The sequence below is a fragment of the Brachyistius frenatus genome, unplaced genomic scaffold, assembly GCF_029030835.1.
Source record: "Brachyistius frenatus isolate BFR_SWC_R1_liver_20210118 unplaced genomic scaffold, ASM2903083v1 Contig_20, whole genome shotgun sequence".
Classification (NCBI taxonomy): Eukaryota; Metazoa; Chordata; class Actinopteri; family Embiotocidae; genus Brachyistius; species Brachyistius frenatus.
The window spans coordinates 2310434-2329848 of NW_027210619.1; the positions used below are offsets into that span (position 1 = coordinate 2310434).

A 19415-nucleotide genomic window follows, 5' to 3' on the forward strand; every position below is an offset into this window, starting at 1 on the left:
CTGAAGGAAGCTCCTCTCACCCAGAATGAATTCAGAAGCACTCAAATTTAGAATTCGTCCTCTCAGAAACTCCTCTTATTTCACACATGTCCATTTCTCCTCCATCGTGGTCGGTGCATTCTTTATATTTTATGGCTTTCTCTTTTAGTCACCGTTTTTTTTTTTGTTGCCCTTTTTACCCTATTGCCTCCATGCAGTCACTTGCTTTTTCCTCCATCCCTCCATCTCTCTCACCCTTTGTTCTATCACCCCCACTCTTTCCACAACTAACAGTGAATTAATTATCACTCAGTGGTCCTTCTTTGGGGACTTGTCTCTCCCTGATCTACCGCTTTCTTTTCTTTTATTACTTTCTGTCCATCCGTGTCTTGCTGAGACCTGCTCTGGTGCCCTGTATGCTGGAGTGGAGTCAGCATCAACACTCTGGCTGTTAAACAGAGCAGTGGCAGGTGGGATCGCTGGACCCAGTCCTCCCCCCCTCTCTTTCTGTCTCTCCCTCACTTGCTCCTCATCTCGCCGTCCGCTTTTATTCATTTCTGTGTATGGGCAAAGAGGGCGAACATGGACTGTTTGGGTCTTTTTATCCTTCTAATACTTATGTTTTTCCAGTGGACGGCTGGTCATACTGCCGGTAAGGTCTTATTAACATAATAACAGGCATCATGTGAGATTTTGTTGGCCTTGATGTTGGTGCTGTTTGGGTGTTTCAGTCTGAGTTTTAATCGTGGAGTAGTAGTCCTTTCCAGAAATAACAAAGGGATTTGAATAGTATTTGAGAGCTATTGTGTTGTGGAACATAATCAGCTACTTCTTATTTAGAATTTTACTGGAGTGATTATTTATAATGATTTTAGCACAGCCAGTGTTTGCTGAAAAACTAATTTAGAGCCACTGTGAGTGAAGAGAACAAGAAATGACTAAAATAGGAGTTTCATGAAGTTTTTGTTCTTTTCTTTTTTTTCAGAGGAAATCAGCTGGACCTACACTGGTAAGTTAACATTTACTATAACTCTACTTTATGGAGAAAAATCTAAATCAAAGCAACTCAGTGTTGCAGAGAGTGGTAAGTATGTCTGATATAATGTATAATGTGGGGCCAGACTATTACCCGCTTTACAAATAAGGAGCAAAATCCTAAAGTCACTTCAGCATTAAACGGAAAGCATTGTGACATTTGGAGAATTGGGGTGAAATGATGGAATTTTGGGGGAATTTTAATGTCTAATACATGTTAACTTGTGGTGAACTAGTCTGCTGATATCTCAAACTTTAACACGTTCTCCTGAAAAATTCTCTGAATAAAACAGCCCTAGTCTTGCACACGTTAAAGAGGAAAACATTAACACTTTAATGAACGCTTGGTAGCGTGAACTTGGGTAGAATTTGCGTCTGTCCCCCCTCCCCACATCTCCCACTGCTTCTCCCTCTGTTTGCCTCTCCTTCCCTCTCTGTCTGTATTAGTTACAGTTCAACAAGCTGGCATGAGCACAGCAGTCACACAGAGATGATGAAGGGGAGGAGGGCGATAGAGAGGAAGAAAGCCAGAGCAAGACTGAGAGGGAGGCTGGCGGAGGGAGACAGGTGCACGAGGATGAGTGTGTTGGACGGAGAGAGGGAGATGGGACGGGATGAAGCAAAAGCATTCAAAATCGCGCACTGTATTGTTGCAGCACACAATAACCGATGTGTTTATTGTGTTGTTGACGCACACTGGCTGCCTATGCCCTGGACAATGACATTGTGGGAATGAATGGGGCACACAGATTACCAGCACTCTGCGTGCATTCAGGAGAGCAACACTGATGTACAGTACTTACAGAATACACTGCAAACTTAAGAAGCAGTGCCTGGAGCCTATTGGCATTGTGTTTGTTAAGGCGTTATTAGGCTCGTGTGCTGTGCAGCAACATGCGGAGTGATCTAGTATCTAACACGTTTGCGTGTAAATATTGTCATTAGGGACCATCCACAAGGGTGAGCTGGTGTGTGAGGCATGGCGTGTGATGCTGCATTGCATGATGTGGCCATTGCTGAGCTGTTAGGATCTGCATGCGTGTGTGTGTGCGTGTTGTGCGTGTCTTTGTTAGGGGCTGCATTCAGGACAGGGGTAAGCATGCAAGGAAAGGTAGAGTAGGTGCAGAGGGTCAGAAATTTCGGCCTCCGGTCACCATGGAGACCTCCATGACGACCAATGGCAGGGCCGCGAGATTCACTTTTGAAGTTGAGTCGCGGTGCGGGGTTTTTGCTGCAGAGAGGGGTCGCGGGGAGAGAACGGATTAGAAGTGCATGGTGGGGGGTTCGAGGCACTGAGAGAGCAGCGGGAGAGGAGGAGTGGTATGTGTTTACATCACTCACGTAAAGCTCCCTTCTCTCATTTATATGCGTGTGTGCGCGAGAAAGAAAGGTGATTGAGGGACAAACTAGGCGTTCCGTAGATAAATTATCGCGTTGTGACGCGTTGCATCCAAATCATGGTCCATGCCTTACAAATCATGGTACGGTGAAACCTGCAGCCACAAATATGGGACTGAACACTTGCATTTTTGTGTGTAAAACGCGTCAGTGGTGCGCCTGCTTTCTAAAGCATTCCTCTCTTTGCAATTGAAATCTAGCGTCTTTGACACGTCACTCTCGTTTTCTTTTAGTTTAGTTTTTTTTTTTTTTTTGGGGGGGGGGGGGTAACTTTCTTTTATCATGCAATTGGGCAGCCGAGTCTCTTTTTGTTCAGTGAACTCAGGCCTCAGTCGCTCTCTTCTCCCTCAACTACTTTCTCTCTCTATCCACCTGGGGTTTTAATTCGGGCAGATGTGTCTGGTTGTCTAAGAATGAATAAATTTTTTATTTTTTACAAGGTCTTTCTTGGAATTTAAACTACATAGCTTATTTAACTGTAAGTAGTGTAAGTACATTACCAGATATTAGTACATTATAGCCGAGGACGTACGCTATATAATAGGAACCTACAGTAACCCAACTGTAACCACCGATATTGCTTAATATAAAAAATGTACAGAAGACTGAACACTATAAAATATTTTCTCCAAATTTTTATTATATTTTTTCCACTCCTCAGTTTTTTATTATGTTCAAATACTGAAGTTGCAATTCACAAATCAAAGTAATTTTGTATTTGTTTTCCGTGGCTTCCAGTTAATTAGAAGATATTTTAGAACCTGTTATATAACCACATTTTTTCTGAATTTTTTAAATTATTTTTACATCTTTCATGTGGGTCATGAAAAAACAATTAAATGGTAACTGCAAAGATTTATTCTAAATAATACTAAAGTTAATATTTTCAAAAAACATATTTCTAGTGGCAAGAAAAGGACACTTAATTAAGAATAATGGGATGGCAGATTAATATATATTGGAAGTATTTAAAAAAAAAAATCTTCTCTCAAAGCATTATCCTGTAATTTGTGACACCTTTTAAATCTAAATTGTATACGATTTAAAAAAAATGTTTTTACTATAACTGCAACGACACGAAAAATATGAGGTCATATGAATAATACCGTAGAACCAAGGTAGGAAGAGGTAATATAAGGCTCAAGTGACATTTGGTATTGATTATGTTGACATTAGTTATTCAGTGAATTGCCTTGATCACCTGCTTTTGTTGTTGGTAACCATTCATGTCTGTGTTCATTTCTACGTCTTTACATGTCACCTGTGTTTAAGGTTGGATTCAGTTTTAAGTATTTAGTAAAGATATGACGGGATAGTTTGATCCTGAGACAAATTCATACAGTAACAAAAGAATCCAGCTTCAGGTGAAACTTATCGAGATGGTGCTGTGTGTGTTTATGGATACCAACTCCTTCATGTTATGGATGCATGGAGCTCAACATTATTAGGAGGCATATTGGAAAGATGGCCCTTGCTATATGGCTAAAGAAAAGCTTCGTGGATTAATTTCTACAAGGGAAAATGCAATTGAAGTTCATACAGTTATATCTGCATTCACTGAAATGCAGTGTTGATCATTTGGCTAATTTTCGATATATTTCAGGGAAAAGGATAAAAAAAAATTGTCCTGAATCATCAACTGTGCAAAGACACTCCAATATTGTTCACTTTGCTGTCATGAGGCTGCAAATCTAAAAAGAACAAAATGTAATAACTGTCCTGCATAATTAGAGACCGATCAATAGAGGCTTTTCACAACCAGTGGCCTGTGTGATTGGGTAACATTACTGCTTCTGTCTTTTCTCCGTCAAAGGCCTGGTGGGTCAGTCTGAGTGGCCCGAGTATTTCCCTGACTGCGGCGGTACTTCCCAGTCCCCGGTTGATGTGATAACCACCCAAACTAAATACGACCCCAGTTTGATCCCAGTGACACCGCTAGGCTACAGTCAGCATGGCAACAGGCCTTTCACTCTCTACAATAACGGACACACAGGTAACTATGGCAGCCAGCTGATTTCCTGCTCCCAGTGTGACCAGCTCCTGTGTATTCTAGCAGCCTTTGTGTATTCTGCACTCACACGTAACCCAGCAGCAAACTTTTACTACCCATTGATTACTTTGAAACTTGAAGAATTTTGATATCCACTTTTAAGAAAAATTGCAGTTTGTCATCAAATGCCTTCCTCGAGAGCACAGAGAAGACGTCAACTGTTTTTTTCCCCATTTTCTCTCCATCAGCGGTCGTTGAGCTGCCAGACTGGATGGGACTGGGGGGGCTGCCGTGGCTCTTTACAGCCGTACAAATGCACCTCCACTGGGGCAGTGGCAGCCCGAGTCACGGGGGTAGCGAACACACCATCAATGGGCTGAGTGCGGATGCAGAGGTACATTTAAACACACCCAAACGTATATAGTAAAATCCACAGGAGTGGTAAGAGATGATGACAGTGTAAAACACAGACGATACATGACGCATCAATTACATAATCAACAGATTACGAACAACAAAGTCAGTCCTTTTTGAAGAGATTAAGAAGTGTGTACCATCTAGAAGCCAAAAATCAGGCCAGTTCAATGAGATTTAACTAATCCTTTAATAATACAAGGAATTTACGATCGATTAAAACGGCTGATATTTGTGGTGTATTAACACATTACTACAGGACACACACCTACACATAGGTTTTCTATGGAGCTGCCATTAAATACATATTTTTTTAAAAAAAAACACCACATAAATTATTGTCAGCAAACACAATTGTGTGAAACAAGACAGCAGATACATCTATTATCTTTAATGATCATGTCATCGAATAAATAACTATTCACTGGCACACTGCATGTGGAAGGAATCCGCAGCTGAAAATAGTCCCAAACAAAATCACTGTCCACTGTTTTAATAACATTTGCTAAAAACCACGCTGGGTTAGGAAATCACTTTAAAAAAAAAAAGTCAACTAAATATCTGTGCCCTTAAGAGCTGCAATAGTCAGGTTGTCAATCCATGAGATAATTAACAGAACCATAATAGGCAATTAAATAGTTGTTAGTCATTTTTCCAGCAAAAAAAAATAATATTTTTTTCAAACATTTTCAGTTTTTAGCCTCTCAAATGTGACGACTTCCTGTTTGTCTTTAACATGTGCAGTAAACAGACTATCTAAAGATTGTAAATGGACTAAACATGGACATTTAAGACATTATCGAATTGTTAGTACCATTTTTTTAAACTATTTTTCAACATGTAATTGATTATATGATGAATCGATTAAGAAAAATAATCAGCTCAATGATAAAAATAATCATCAATTACAGGGTTTCTGACCACCCTTTTATAGGAATAAATGAGCACTCCACAGCTGCAGAGTATTGAGAGATGAACTAACACATTGTTGTCTTTCATCTTTACTGTGGATTTATGGGATTTAAGGATAATTTGAGTACCATTCTTTGCTATACTTAGTACTGTATTTCTTCTCTTCTGTGACTATAGCCCTCTTTCCCTCTAATAACTTATTTTTTTCTCGGCATCTCTCACAAAAACGTATTCTGTTGAGTCAATTCTGGTTTACAGAGCGATAAAGATGGAGACAGAACATTGAAGTCCCGTCATTGAGAGTATAGGTTGAGAAAGGGAACAAGGAAACATTTGTGGTAGATTATTTTTGATTAAAACAAAGAATTACTGCTTTGTGGTTTTATACCTCTGCCAACCAGTCAAGTTTTACATTCATGTCTGTCCAGACGCATATAATATAATATGTAATCAAGGCTTTGAAGGAGTTTGACCATTAAAGCTGATTGTGATAGAACTTAAAGTTGTAGCCAACTGTTGTTGACAACAGACGAAGCTTAAACTACAGATGTTGCTGCAAAGAAGCGACAAATTCTAAAACGTGGATGCTTCACGCACACCTTCAACCAGACAGCACAGAAGATCTACACAATCACCACAGTTTCAAGGTGGACACCCAAGATTAGAGAGGAGCAACTGGGGTTCAGTGTCTTGCCCAAGGAAACTTTGTCATTTGGACAGGAGAAAACAGGGATTGAATCGCCCCACCTTACTTTTAGTGGGCCATTCATTCTAGAGTTGAATAATGGCCACAAAAAGGTTTTTGTAGAACATTATGTCATAGTAAAGTTAACCTTTTACCTTTTGTATATGAAATGTCATCACTACATCATTTTATCGTGTTACACATTTGTGGGAAATGTTTTCAGAATTAGCATAAAATGTGTTTTGTGAGGTCACAGTGACCTTTAGCCACCAAAATTTCACGTTACATTTGAAGGAATACCGTCAAGGTGTTGCAGACATATTACAGACAGAGGGATGAAATTGAGGTCACAGTGACCTTCACCTCTGACCTTTGAATGCCATAATCGAATCAGGACATCCTTGGGACAAAGTGAACCCATCTGCCAAATTTGAAGTAATCCCTTTAAGGCGTTGTTGAGATATCATGTGGTAAAGAGTGCAGTAAGGACGGGCGCCTCAGTGCCTCAGTTTCTGCCATCTGTCACTGACCAGCTCCTTCAGGGGTTAGCGGCTGGAGGGAAAAGAGGTGTGAGGGAATTTAAGACTCAAATCTTGCAGAGCTGGTAGAAACAAGATAAAGTCAAGGACAAATATATATATAAAAAAAAAAAAAAAAGGAAGCGGACATGATCGAGTGGTCTCATTACATAATGAGACAATTAAGTGCTTTCTCATTCGTTTCATTCACGCAATCCTTCTTCTGCTGGTCTCTCCCTCTCTTTTTAACCGTTAGCTGTCAGAACAGAGCAACACAAGTCTGTCTTCGTCTCTCTGTTTGTCATCGATGTGATTACAGTGTACTCCTCCTTCCTCCAGCTGCATGTGGTGCACTACAACTCTGAACTCTACCCCAACATGTCCGCAGCGATGACACAGAGAGACGGCTTGGCTGTTTTAGGGATTCTCATTGTGGTAACAAAACTATTCGGTCATACAGTAGCAAATCACACAATAAGGAAAGAACACGAAGAATACATGTTTTACACTTTAGCTGGAGTAGCAATGAAAAAAAATGTAAGCCTGAGTTTTGGTTTCTCAGACAGGTGAGGAGACGAACCCGTCATTCAACAACATCCTCAACTACCTGAGCCGCATCAGACATGCCAGTACGTCCTCTAGTAGTTTTTAAAACCGCATCTTGCTGTTTGGCTTACAGTGCTTTTCCATTTCTTTTACAACCAACTAATTTGACAAACATTTGTGCTGCATTCTCTGTTTAGTAATTTGAAGTTTCCATTTCTATTTTTGGACTGAGTGAATTAAATGTAAATTGATTCTCAATACTCTCCAGTCAGAGTTTATCACTAAATTTGACGTCATGGGGAACAATTTGACAATAAGAATATTTTGTCCTCAAACAGGCATAAAAAGAAACATATTGGTTTGAGTATTTATAAAGTGGTTGTTTTTTTTCTGTGTGATGCTACAACCTCCTTTAACAGCCTCCTTATTTTTCTTTGCCTCTCATCCACAATCAGACCAGAAAGTGTCCATCCCAGCCTTCGACGTCCAGTCTCTGCTCCCTCAGGATCTGGGACGCTACTATCGATACAATGGCTCCCTAACAACACCGCCGTGTTACCAGAGTGTTATCTGGACACTGTTTCATGAAAGGGTTCAAATCTCAAAGGCACAGGTCTGGATGAAACACAGCTAATTGTTCATTAAGACAAATTCCATTATAATCCAGCATGAAATCAAAATGCTGTCTCATCCCAATAACACTGAACTTGATACATCTACATTACTGCACCCTGGTAATTTTTAGTAAGTAGCTATTTAATATTAGGGGCAATCAAAAAGTTCCAAGACTGTTCCTGTTGCACATGAACGGATCGTAGCACAGGAATGCACAGGGGGCAGTGAAGCAATACCTTTCAAGTATTCCAAATTATGTGGCACTGGTACTTGAGCAATTGCGATTTGCAGATTTTGTATCAAACTTTTGGGGAACAAAAAGAATTCGTAGGAAACACAATGTCATGTTGCAGAACCCACTGTAAGTGCCATCAGACACGTCAGGACATCACAGTTGAACTTGGTGTTGACTGTATTCACATTCAAACTCACCGAGTCATGCGATTCCAGCAGAGCTGAACACCGAGTTAATCATATCAGTGCTAATTAAATAGAGATTTTTCTAAAGAAATTATATTTTGTTGTTGTGTTTCTGTGCACTGGGGAATATTTTGCTGTATTCAATAATTTACCCACATTTTTGAAGAAAAGTTCCGACATGAAACACATGCTGAATGTAAATCATTTTTGTTTGTAGAATGTGAGAAAGCTGACGTGAAAATGTGTATAAAGTTAAGTCATTACTCACAATACACCTTTCAGGAAATATATGTATGCTTTCAGTATATTACACGAGTAAATAACTAAAAAATGTCTTTATTTGTGTTGGAATGTGTAAACTTGGATTACACCTCTTAAATTGGTCAACATGATTTGCAACAAATTCATTTCCTTTATGACTCTTACCTAACTTTGCAGTACCACACCATGTCTGTCAACTTTTACTCAACCAGCAGGAGAGAAAGTTGCTCTGTGTTTTTATGTGAAGCACTTATAACTCACTGCAACTGCTCTTCTCGCCCTTCTCCCGCTCACCTCTCCATTCCAGCTGCTGAGGATGGAGACGATCCTTTACTCCAGTAAAGCTGAAGAACCAGACAAGATGCTGCTGCAGGACAACTACCGTGCGACTCATCCGCTCAACCACAGAGTCATACTCACCTCCTTCTCTGCAGGTTAGACAGAGACAGAAAGGTTTAAACCACCATTTTAAAGAAACATGAAACTCGCTCTTTAATGTTGACTGCTGGAATGAAAGATAAGCAAATGGCTTACGTAGAAATGCTACGTGGTTACTGTCACATAAAATCTGATCCTTAGAGGATATCTGTTTAGACTGAACTAATGTTGAGTTGCAAAAGCCAATCTGCTTTGAACTCAAGTGCTGCAGCCCCTTAAGTACTTCCACATTGGTTCATTGTGATAAATCTGCTGCCACATTAACAAGCCAGTGGGTGACTGTGTAGACCAACTTAGCAATTAGTGCAATGCACGCAGAGAGTGAAATGTGGAATGTGGAGAGAAATTAAGGAATATTAACAATTACCAGTGACTTTGTCTTAGAGAAAGAGCCTTAAAAAGGCAGACTTAGAGCGAGTTGGAGGGAAATATAAGAGGAGAAGGGGAGGCAAAGCAAGGAGAGCAGTGTTTGTTTGCGAGCTGATTAGAGAAAAGGATTGGCAAAATCTAAACACTGACTCCATTGTTGTCACAGGAGTCTAACTGAGAAAAGCAGAGAGGAAAAGAGAGACAGAGAAGTGAAAGAGGGAGACAGAGTGTTAGACAAAGACAAAGGAGAAAGAATTTGTGTAAAGTGCTCATTGTGGTGAGTGACTGAACTGGAAGGCCTGTGATATCAGCACTGTGGTCAAAGGCAGCAAGACTAAGTAGACATAACATTTTCAAACAGCTGAACAGCAGATTCTACTGTGATAAACCAACCAATCACTCTGTATGTGTCTCTGTGTGACAGAGATAAAAATCTACTGTGATTTTTCTGATAATTTATTCTGTACTTTGTAGAATCTTGGAAGGAGCTTTCCTCTGGTAAGACTACAAGTTATTTTCATGAATACTTTTGCTCGAAACAAAGAAAGTCTCTGGCTGATGTAACTGGTAATAATATCACTTAACGGCTCAGATTTATTTCTGTATTTTTGGAAGTTTTTGTGCCTCTCTCTGGTTTCTTCTCCAGGTGAAGTCACAGCCATAGTGATAGGAGTGATGTGTGGTTGTGTGGGTCTGGCAGTAGTCATTCGCTTCATCGTGAAGACAATACGGTAAGGAGTTCTGCTGCGTTTGTCATTTGCTTCAGTTTGCTATTCTCTTTCTACTCTGACAGAGGCAGATCGTATCACCAGTCTGCTGCTGTTCTGGTTTAACTGGATGATTTGTGGAAAACTGCGGGAGCTCACTGTGGAAGAATCCAGTCTCCCTCTCACTCCATCTCCTTTCTCTTGGCAGATTTTTTAAACTCCTCCACCTCGAAACAGTCGTGGTAAACAGGTGGTTTATCTGATGTCACTACTGACAAGGATGTTCAGCTAGCACTGACTGCTTGTGACTTCTCTTCTTGTTCTTCAGATATCCTTTAGCGCTGATCAATGATAAACAAAGGATGCAAGGCATAAAAGTGGGAACATAAATACATTTGTTTATTTATTTACATACATTTTCAATAAACCACCACAAAAGTTACTGAAAAGTTTTGTGTTCCCACAGAAAGTACTGATACATGCTGACAACAGACATAAATTAGAGCCCAATCTATACATTAACGTATTGTTGGCTTATTTTGTCTATTGCAAATTTATACTTGGCCTGTGAATACATTGGTCTGGTCACGCTCCATTGGGGATTGTTTCCAATTGTTGCATCCTTGATGGGTGGAGACCTCGGGTTAAATGTGAAACTGTCGGGGAAGCCTTTTATCAATCAGACCACCATGAGTAGGTTGTGCATCAAAACTCGTCAAACTGTAAACTACAGAGACACTCCCCCTATGTGAGCAGAATGAAACGCCATGTCTGTGAACCATCGCCATTGTTGGAACTACATTTAAAAACAAATGCTTGACTTTAAAGTCAATGCCCTTAGCCACCCCCATTGGTCGGTGATTGGTCGGGCCTTTAGAGTGGCTGAGCAAACTTTCATGCAAACAGGGTTTCCGGACTATAATCACAGCGTTAACTGAAGCTGTGAACAGGTGGGAGGAGTCAGGCCAAAACATATTGTTGGCAATATGTCGGTGTTGGCACACATTTGAGCCAATAAGTAAAAAGAAATTGCCGTACAGAAACCCGAAATATGTTTGACATAGCCTGGAAACTGTCTGCACTTTTCTAATCATTCTTTTTAAATACAAATATAAATATTGTCATCAGCTTCAACTTCAACAGTGTGGGACGGGCTCGTATAGTGTATAGTGTATTATCCTCCCTGTAATGTTTCCTCATGAAAAGCCATATGCAACCCTAAAATCAGCGCTGGGGATAATCTGATCCTCTGACCTCTGCTGCAATAACATGCTTGTTTCTCAAATCCGTTATTGCTTTCTCTCCCGATTACCAATGATTAATGGAAATATGTGCTGGGTTTCTTCTGTGTCCCACCAGTGAGTAATTTAACCCTTCAACGGTTCCCAAAGTTCCCATATAGTGTATCTTCTTATTTACTGTATGGGTGTTATTCAAACCATGTAGCCTTATTTCACAGTCCTCAGTCTTAAGGATAACAATATGATTTTCATTGTTGTTTATAATTGAATTAATGTTACAAGTAAAGGTGAAAAGACCTCTGCCTAATCTTCAAATGATAATAGTAGATTTATGATAATTTTATTGGTGTCTCTTAGATCCTTATCAAGAACCCTTCAGGATGCCCCTACACCCCACTTTGGGAACCACTTGCTTTCATAACATCAATCAGCCATGTGTACTTTTTTCAAAACGTCATGTCCAATCCCTCCATCTAATGAAAGATGCGAAGGAAGCCAGATTGAGGTTTTGAAATATTTGCACGTAGCCCCTTTGAAATGCTAAAGCCACGATTTTCTTTCTTGTTTTGATCATGTTATCCTGTCTTTTGATCTTGCGACAGCTCTACCTCTAGCTGGGACGTCCTGCCCAGTAACCGGCCTGCTCCCATGCCAAGGTCACTGTTCGAAATAATGACCTCTGACCCCAGAACTTTAACTTTGACCTCTAGCACGAGTTAGATTCCTGACCACTTCTCTTTGTTTTAACCCCACATTCACAGTGAATTATCCTTTCACCAGTCTTACAGTATTACTGCTTAAAGAAATTCCACACACAGTGAGGGAAACAGTAGTTAGACTGAAGTCTTAGGAAATTCCCAGTGTTACCAGTGTTTAGAAATCCTTTAACGTCAGTCAATACTAAGAGAGAGAGTAACACCTTAAGTCCGAGGCGTTAGGTGTTCGAGTTTTTTGTTGACATTGTCATAAGGTGATTCAATCTACTTGCATTACATTGAAAAGTGTTCCTAATATTAACACACATGTAATATCAATTCCCAGAGCCTTGGCTGAAAAATGAGAGCGGCATGGAGGCGGAGAGACGCGGACAACTTTTTGTGGCACTAGAATATTTATAAAAAATACTATTCAGGAAGTACAGATAAAAATAAAATGGCACAGCGTAGTACAGTTATTAAACTAAGCAGAGCACATGCAGCCACAAATCATCTCTCACCACATCTAAATTAGCTGACAATGTATCTGTACGCTAATAAAATGTCTATAACTCAATACTATATTCATAATATGGCTGCTGTAGGTAAAATGCTACCCTTTTGAAATTTGCAGTAGAGATGTGGCCATCCAGTGGGCATTCTTGTTAACATATCTCTCCCTGCTACTGACTGACTGTACTAATTAATCATTTTAATTCAGTATTACCACTAATGCATTTAAACATGGTCTTCCATAACACACTTGTTTTAAATCATTTTACGGTGGACCACTAGTTGCTATTTCATTTTATACTGGAGCCCTAAACTCAGGCTGAATTGTATTTATTTACAAAGAGAGACCTCTTCTGGATAAGACAACACATTACACTGACACCATTCTCAGGGCAGTTTTGCAGCAGGTGGGATAACTCAGTAGGTATAATTTTACCATTTGTTTTTTTTTAGGATAAAGGAGATGGAAAAAGCGCTAGAGAAAAAACAAGACATGACTCTGAACTTGACCTCAGAGACAGAGAAGAAAGAGGAGCCCTCACCGTGCCCTGAGACTGAGCCCTAGCTGACAGCACCGTCCACCTCAGGCCAGACACTCAAACACGGTCACCTTTCCTTTTATCAGTGATGTTGATCAATGTCTCCGTAGGGGACAGAAAATGTTTTCATTTCATCAGTTACAAAAAGACACCAAGAAAAAAAACATGTAGTAAGAAGTGGCAGTGACCTGGACACAGGAAAATTCATCTGCTGCCCAGATTATTTGTGTCAAATGTCGTTTTCCACCCTGATAAAGTGACGTTGGTAGCCTTTATGTATGACATTTTTTAGTTTGCATGTGAAGTACTCGTTGTAAATATGTCATTTTGCTGGTTTACGCTCAGGCATAGCTCTTGCATGCCTGGGGCACATGATTGATTCATGTAAATACTATATATATATATATATATATTTTTTTTTTCAGATTTCAGATGTTATTTCATCTTGTTCCTTGAGACACAAGCACACTGCACTCTATATGAAATGTCACAGACTTGTTTAATTGGTGAACTAATAATCAGTGTATTGTTAATATTTTATTTTTCCCTAAAACGTAGGGATTAATTTAAAGTAGACAATTTGGCATTAAGGCACATGAGAGGTGAAGCATGTTTGATTTATATATACAGATGCTGTCCAAACATTGTGGCTCTGAATTTAAATCAGCAGATCCTGTTGTAAATGGATGAGTAGTATTTATGTACGCATGTTTCCATGTGTTGAAAAGAGGATTTTTGGGTGCTTAATGTCATCTTTGTGTTATCGATTTTATTTTGCTGTATCTAACTTGTCAACATGGGCACCACATTAAAACACCTGAATGTCAAACTCGCATGTTTTTGAAATCTTCATTGCCAGTGTCTGACAATGTTGGGTTCACCTTAGAAATCACCACCTCATGCCGTAAATTTTTAAAAAGAAATTAGGTGCAGCTTCTGCATCTGCAGGACAGTACAAAGTTAGTACCCTGATATTTATACCTCTGTGAAGCTGTCTTAATAAATCTTAAATAAACAAAACAAAGAATTAAAAAAAAAGACAATTACCTACTAAATCTCACAGATTTGCCATGTCATATGACTAGGTTATCAAATTAAAAGGAATTGGGCAAGACATTTATTTATTTGGAAAACACAAAATTAAGACATTATGTTACTTGCATATTGAAAGAAAAGAAATAGTTATAATTTATCATTCATATATTTCTCAGTGTCATATGTGCTAATGATATTTTTTTATGATTTCATAAACGGAAAATCATGGTTATTGTCATGGTATCATTATTTCTGCTCCAGAAGACTGAAGATTATTTTACAGCACAGAATGAACGAGCGGAAGAAAAAACGAGTTGAATGAGTTAGAAATCAGAAATGAGACCAGACAATGAGGAAGCTTTCTGTGGTAATATTGTACTTATGAAAGCAAAATTTCTCAGGTAGGAGGCCACTGTGCTACTTTTGTCTACTTTAGGTGATGACTTTATGAGGTTGTTAAACTTATTCTGAAGGAGATAATGTTTTAAGTTTGTATGTATAAAACTAAATAATATCATATAAACAATATATATACACACACACACACACACACACACACACACACACACACACACACACACACACACACACACACACACACACACACACACACACACACACACACACACACACACACACACACACACACGGTGAGCATTCAAAAATAACTCCCTGGACCTCTAACAGGTATTTACAGCAGTAACTGGATCTCCTCCTCTCACCATGACTGCTGCTTTAAATCACAGCTCTGTGGACAATATTGCATCATGAACATAGATTATGGCCACTCCCACTCCTAGTTACAGGAAGTGAAATGTGGAAGCGCGACTAAAAAACAGAGGAGAGATCTCACATCTGGAGCTTTTAGGTCACTTCTGTAACTCACAGACGCATCCACAGTTGCCAATTCGAGGTAGGGAAGTTCTCTCAGCGAGAGAAACAGCTGTTTTCTATATCCTCTCCTGCTTCCAGGTTTAAAATCTGGACAAACAGACAGCTGTGGCTTTGTTTGTTTACTTAAAGACATGTCATCTAAAATTTGGTAAAATGTTAAAAGTAACAAAGAACTATGCAATTAAAGGCTGTTAAGTGAAGCGTTTGTTCACTTTGTTATTTTACTTTTTATTTTTGGATTCATGACAGGACTGCTGGATAATGGCTTCTCTCAGAGCTTTCCTTTATCTTGCCGTCTGCCTTCTGCTGGGTCATCAAACCTTCGCTAAAAATAACGCTCCCTGCCAGCTCTCCAAGTGGAACAACGGTTTCAACAACTTTCTGAAACGACACGTTCCCTCTGGAACTCCAACTTCTCTCGATCAGAACGAATGGGAGAGGTACATCAAGAATCTCGGGAGCTGCAACAGACCCACACAGTCCTTCCTGCCTCCACAGGAAGTGGAGAGGGTGAAGGCCGTGTGCACCAAGAGAGGGGGTAAAGTGTACAAGGAGAACATGTGCATCAGTGAGCAGCCTTTCACTTTTGTCACAGTGAGGAGTGAAATGGGAACGTGCGGGATCAAAAACGTCCGAAAGGAAACCAAACACCTGATCCTGGCCTGTGAGCAACTGGAAAATGACTGCTTGCCGGTCCATTTTGAGGGAAATCCTGACAATCTAAAGCCTAGTAACAACGCCAAAGACTGCCAGGACCCAGGCATAAGTCATGCTTCCAGTTTGAGACCGACATGGCTCTGGTTGTCGTTGTTTGTTGTACCTATCATTATTAATGGCTGTTAACTTTTTTATTTGAGAAACTGGAGTTTTTCTCAGTGGACACTTTTGCTTTTTGAAGTCGTCGCCTCTTTCAATCTTGAAATTTCATTGGAGTTTTTGGTTTTAAAACAGTATTACATCACAACCACACTGCCAACATTTCAGCCATATATTTTTGAAGAATTTAAATGTTTCAAAATGTGTTTTTGTAACAAAACTTTTCATTTTTATATGCATGGATCAGTCAATCTGTAAGTTTGCTTTCAATAGTTGTGGACAACACAAACCATGCTGAATTTGAGTCATTTACTCTTGTGCGAATTTGAAAAAAGAACCACTTTTTTTGGTATTCTTGCCTCAACCGTGCACCTGCTGTGGTTCAATATTTGTGTGTTGTGCGAGCTATTTTTCTTTATAAGAATTTTAAAAATGCTTGAATAAAATTTTCATACAAATGGGATTCATTTGACATCTAATTTCCCCTCTGGATACTTTCCAAATGTGATACAGATCCCTGTAATGAACATGTTTCCCTAACTCTGACCATAAAACTAATTAGACAGCTGAAATCCATATTAGATGCTCATTTATGAAGTCATCAACAGAAAACTTGGCAAAATTGTTGGTGCTCAAGGAGATTGTCTTACATGTTGGCCCAATCTTTGACACGTCATTTGCCTTTGCTAAATGAGAGGTCCAAAAGCAAACTTAAACAAATCCATCCACTTTTTTTGTACGCACGTCCAAGTTTCCACAGCATAAATGTTGCCAGGAGACAATGATTCATGTTTGCAAATGAGTTATTCATCCAAACATAGAGGAACAGCATGTGAGGAGTCTGTTTCAGGGTTTATCTTATTTAAACAGATGCTCCATATGCACATCATTAATGATGGAGAAACCACAGAATGTGCAGAAAAGAAAAAAAAACAGACCCGACTACACTATACAGAAAGCTCTGATACGATTTTCTGGTTCAAAACCAAAAACGAAAGAAATGAAGTCTATCCTTAATTAAACATTCAAAGTTTTTCAAGGTTCAGTTCTGTAACTAAACTGTAAAGAGGAAGTTTCAACTCCATGACAGCACTTTATGCAGCTGAAACTAAGAAAATGTATTCTAAACTAATTAGAGAAATTCAAATTTGCTTCGTACTCAGCATTTTCTTTTTGCCTTGGAGCACGTAGCCCAAATGTTGGCCTTAAATAGTCTTAAAAAGACTAAAGTAACAGTAGCTTATAGAGTCGAGTGGAAACCCAAAGGCATGTGGAATATTCAAGCATTAGGTAGGTAGGTAGGTAGGTAGTTACTTTATTAATCCCCAAGGGGAAATTGTTTCGCTACAGCAGCATTTATAGATACAGGAAAGCAATAAAATAACAGTAAAAAATATTAAATATAAAAATGCACAGTATATACAATAAAATAGAATAAGATCAAATAGAATCATTAAATTAAATTAAAACTAACTAAACAATAGTGCAAAGTTTTTAATATTTTTTTAATATTTAAACAAACAAGAAAATAGACAACGGTGTTATTGTTGTTGTTGTTGTTGTTGTTGTTGTTGTGTGCGGAGCATCTAATACACACTATTAATTATCCTTAAATTGCTCTCCATTGTCTCAGATGCTGAGACGCTTATAATGCAGAAGATGGCAGTAATGCACAAATCTATGGTCAAACAATATAAAAGCACAAAGAATAAGACATTTTTCTATTATTTGGGATTTTTTTTTTTTTTTACAAAACATGTATTTTTTAAGAAAGGTCTAAATTTGGAGGTCAGGTTTGTCATGTAGGTCTGATTTAATTTTATATCAATGTGATATACTGCATACATACAAAAAAGGGCCATAAAAGTAGATTGTATTTGAGGCTTCAACAAGATGGAGCCTCAAGATCAAGTAATGAGGCTGGTAACGCTTTAAGGTTTTTATAATTTCAGTTTATTGTTTTAAACTTTTCAGTGGAATCTGTACTGCAGTGGTATTTTAAAAAAAAAAAAACAGAATTTCAATTAACTAATTGCCACATAGTGAAGCAGAGCTTTTGGGAGTTTGGGATCCCAGAGCAATTACCATTTACACTGTTCAACATGTGTGTAACCTTGACCTAACCATCTAAAACTAAACCCTAAACACTAAAAAAGCATGAGAATAACTGAAAGCCTGGATGGATTGCAACACTCAGGTCTCACAGTAAAACTAGTTCCTACAAAGACACAAACACGAACACAGTTTTCTGGACAAACTTGCAAGTGTTCTGACTGCACCTGTCCCTACAGGGATTTGAATAGGCCTGCAGGCACCAAAACAGAAGTAAAGACTAACAGCAATCGTTTGATTGGTATTAGTAGGTCATCGTAGCTGCACATGCCCAGACAAATCCCATATGTGGAGCCGAGGTTTCAGATCTGATCAGGGAGACACCGCCTGTTTGTGACCACTAGATGGCAGGAGAGTTTCTTCTTACTCACCCCAGACGTCACAGGACCAGACAGAAGCCTCAGCAAAGCACCTTTTAAACAGCCGGTCTATTTGGTCCGTTTTTAGATTATTTTTTAATTTGCTCTCAAAACATGGAATTACTTTTCGAGGATTAGTTTTGACAATTTCTCCTCAATCAAGAGGTAAAAACATGATGATGGGAAGATGAGAGATTTGAAAAACATGCTTTGACTTTCTTGGCTAGAGTTAAATAACTTTTCTTTTGTCTTTTTTTCCAGATAACGGATATTAAAAGGAAGCATGAGACCAAAAGTAGAGAAATAATGAGGAAATAATGGAAAATAATGTGGCAATCTTAAGACAAATGCTGATATTGGAGTTATGGGGCAATACTGGAATATGAGTGTGTATATTACTGCATGTATAAGCTACGATACATTAAGTGCATTTATATTAATGGAGGTGAGAGGAAGGCAACATGCTCTTATTTTTGCTGAATGATCTTTGCATCCAGGTACACATAAGAAAAAACTAGAATTAAAATCTTGCATTTACATCCATAAGTAATGGCATTGTGTTCACCGGAATGAGATGGACATGAGGTAACAGTGACCTTTGACCGCAATCAGTTCATTCTTGAGTCCAAATGAACGTTTGTGCCGAATTTGAAGAAATCCCTTCAAGGCGTTCTCAAGAATGGGATGGACAGATGAGATGGTTGGGACGGATGGGAAAGATGTGAGGTCACAGTGACCTTTGTACACCAAAATCCAATCATCTTTGAGAATCAGTTCATATATGAGTCCAAATGAATATTTGTGCCAAATTTGAAGAAATTCCATTCGGGCATTCTTGAGATATTGCTGTCACAAGAATATGACAACTGTGGCTATCGCTGTAAAGAAGTGACCACACGTTTAAAGCTTCATGCAAATGCTGTT

The 19415-nt window shown here is 39.0% G+C and overlaps 1 protein-coding gene and 1 long non-coding RNA gene across 5 annotated transcripts; both read left to right on the top strand.

Annotated features, from left to right (window-relative positions):
* Positions 1-397: 397 nt before the first annotated feature.
* ca14 (carbonic anhydrase XIV) lies at positions 398-14104 on the top strand. 4 transcript variants are annotated; one of them, XM_069695883.1, is made up of 13 exons: positions 398-631; positions 965-988; positions 4226-4405; positions 4651-4796; positions 7271-7366; positions 7494-7560; positions 7933-8090; positions 9081-9207; positions 10055-10078; positions 10227-10311; positions 10496-10537; positions 12131-12184; positions 13190-14104. In XM_069695883.1, the coding sequence occupies exons 1-13, from the start codon at positions 562-564 to the stop codon at positions 13299-13301; spliced, it is 1185 nt and encodes a 394-aa protein (XP_069551984.1). In that variant the 5' UTR covers positions 398-561; the 3' UTR covers positions 13302-14104. The 4 variants fall into 4 exon arrangements, with proteins under 4 accessions (XP_069551984.1, XP_069551983.1, XP_069551981.1 ...); XM_069695882.1 differs by having other exon boundaries at positions 489-631; positions 10496-10529; positions 13190-13280; XM_069695880.1 differs by lacking the exon at positions 10496-10537 and having other exon boundaries at positions 490-631.
* Positions 14105-14840: 736 nt separating this feature from the next.
* On the top strand, positions 14841-16483 carry LOC138619234 (uncharacterized). The gene is made up of 2 exons (XR_011310797.1): positions 14841-15223; positions 15454-16483. It is a non-coding gene; the product is annotated as an uncharacterized lncRNA (long non-coding RNA).
* The last annotated feature ends 2932 nt before the right edge of the window (positions 16484-19415 follow it).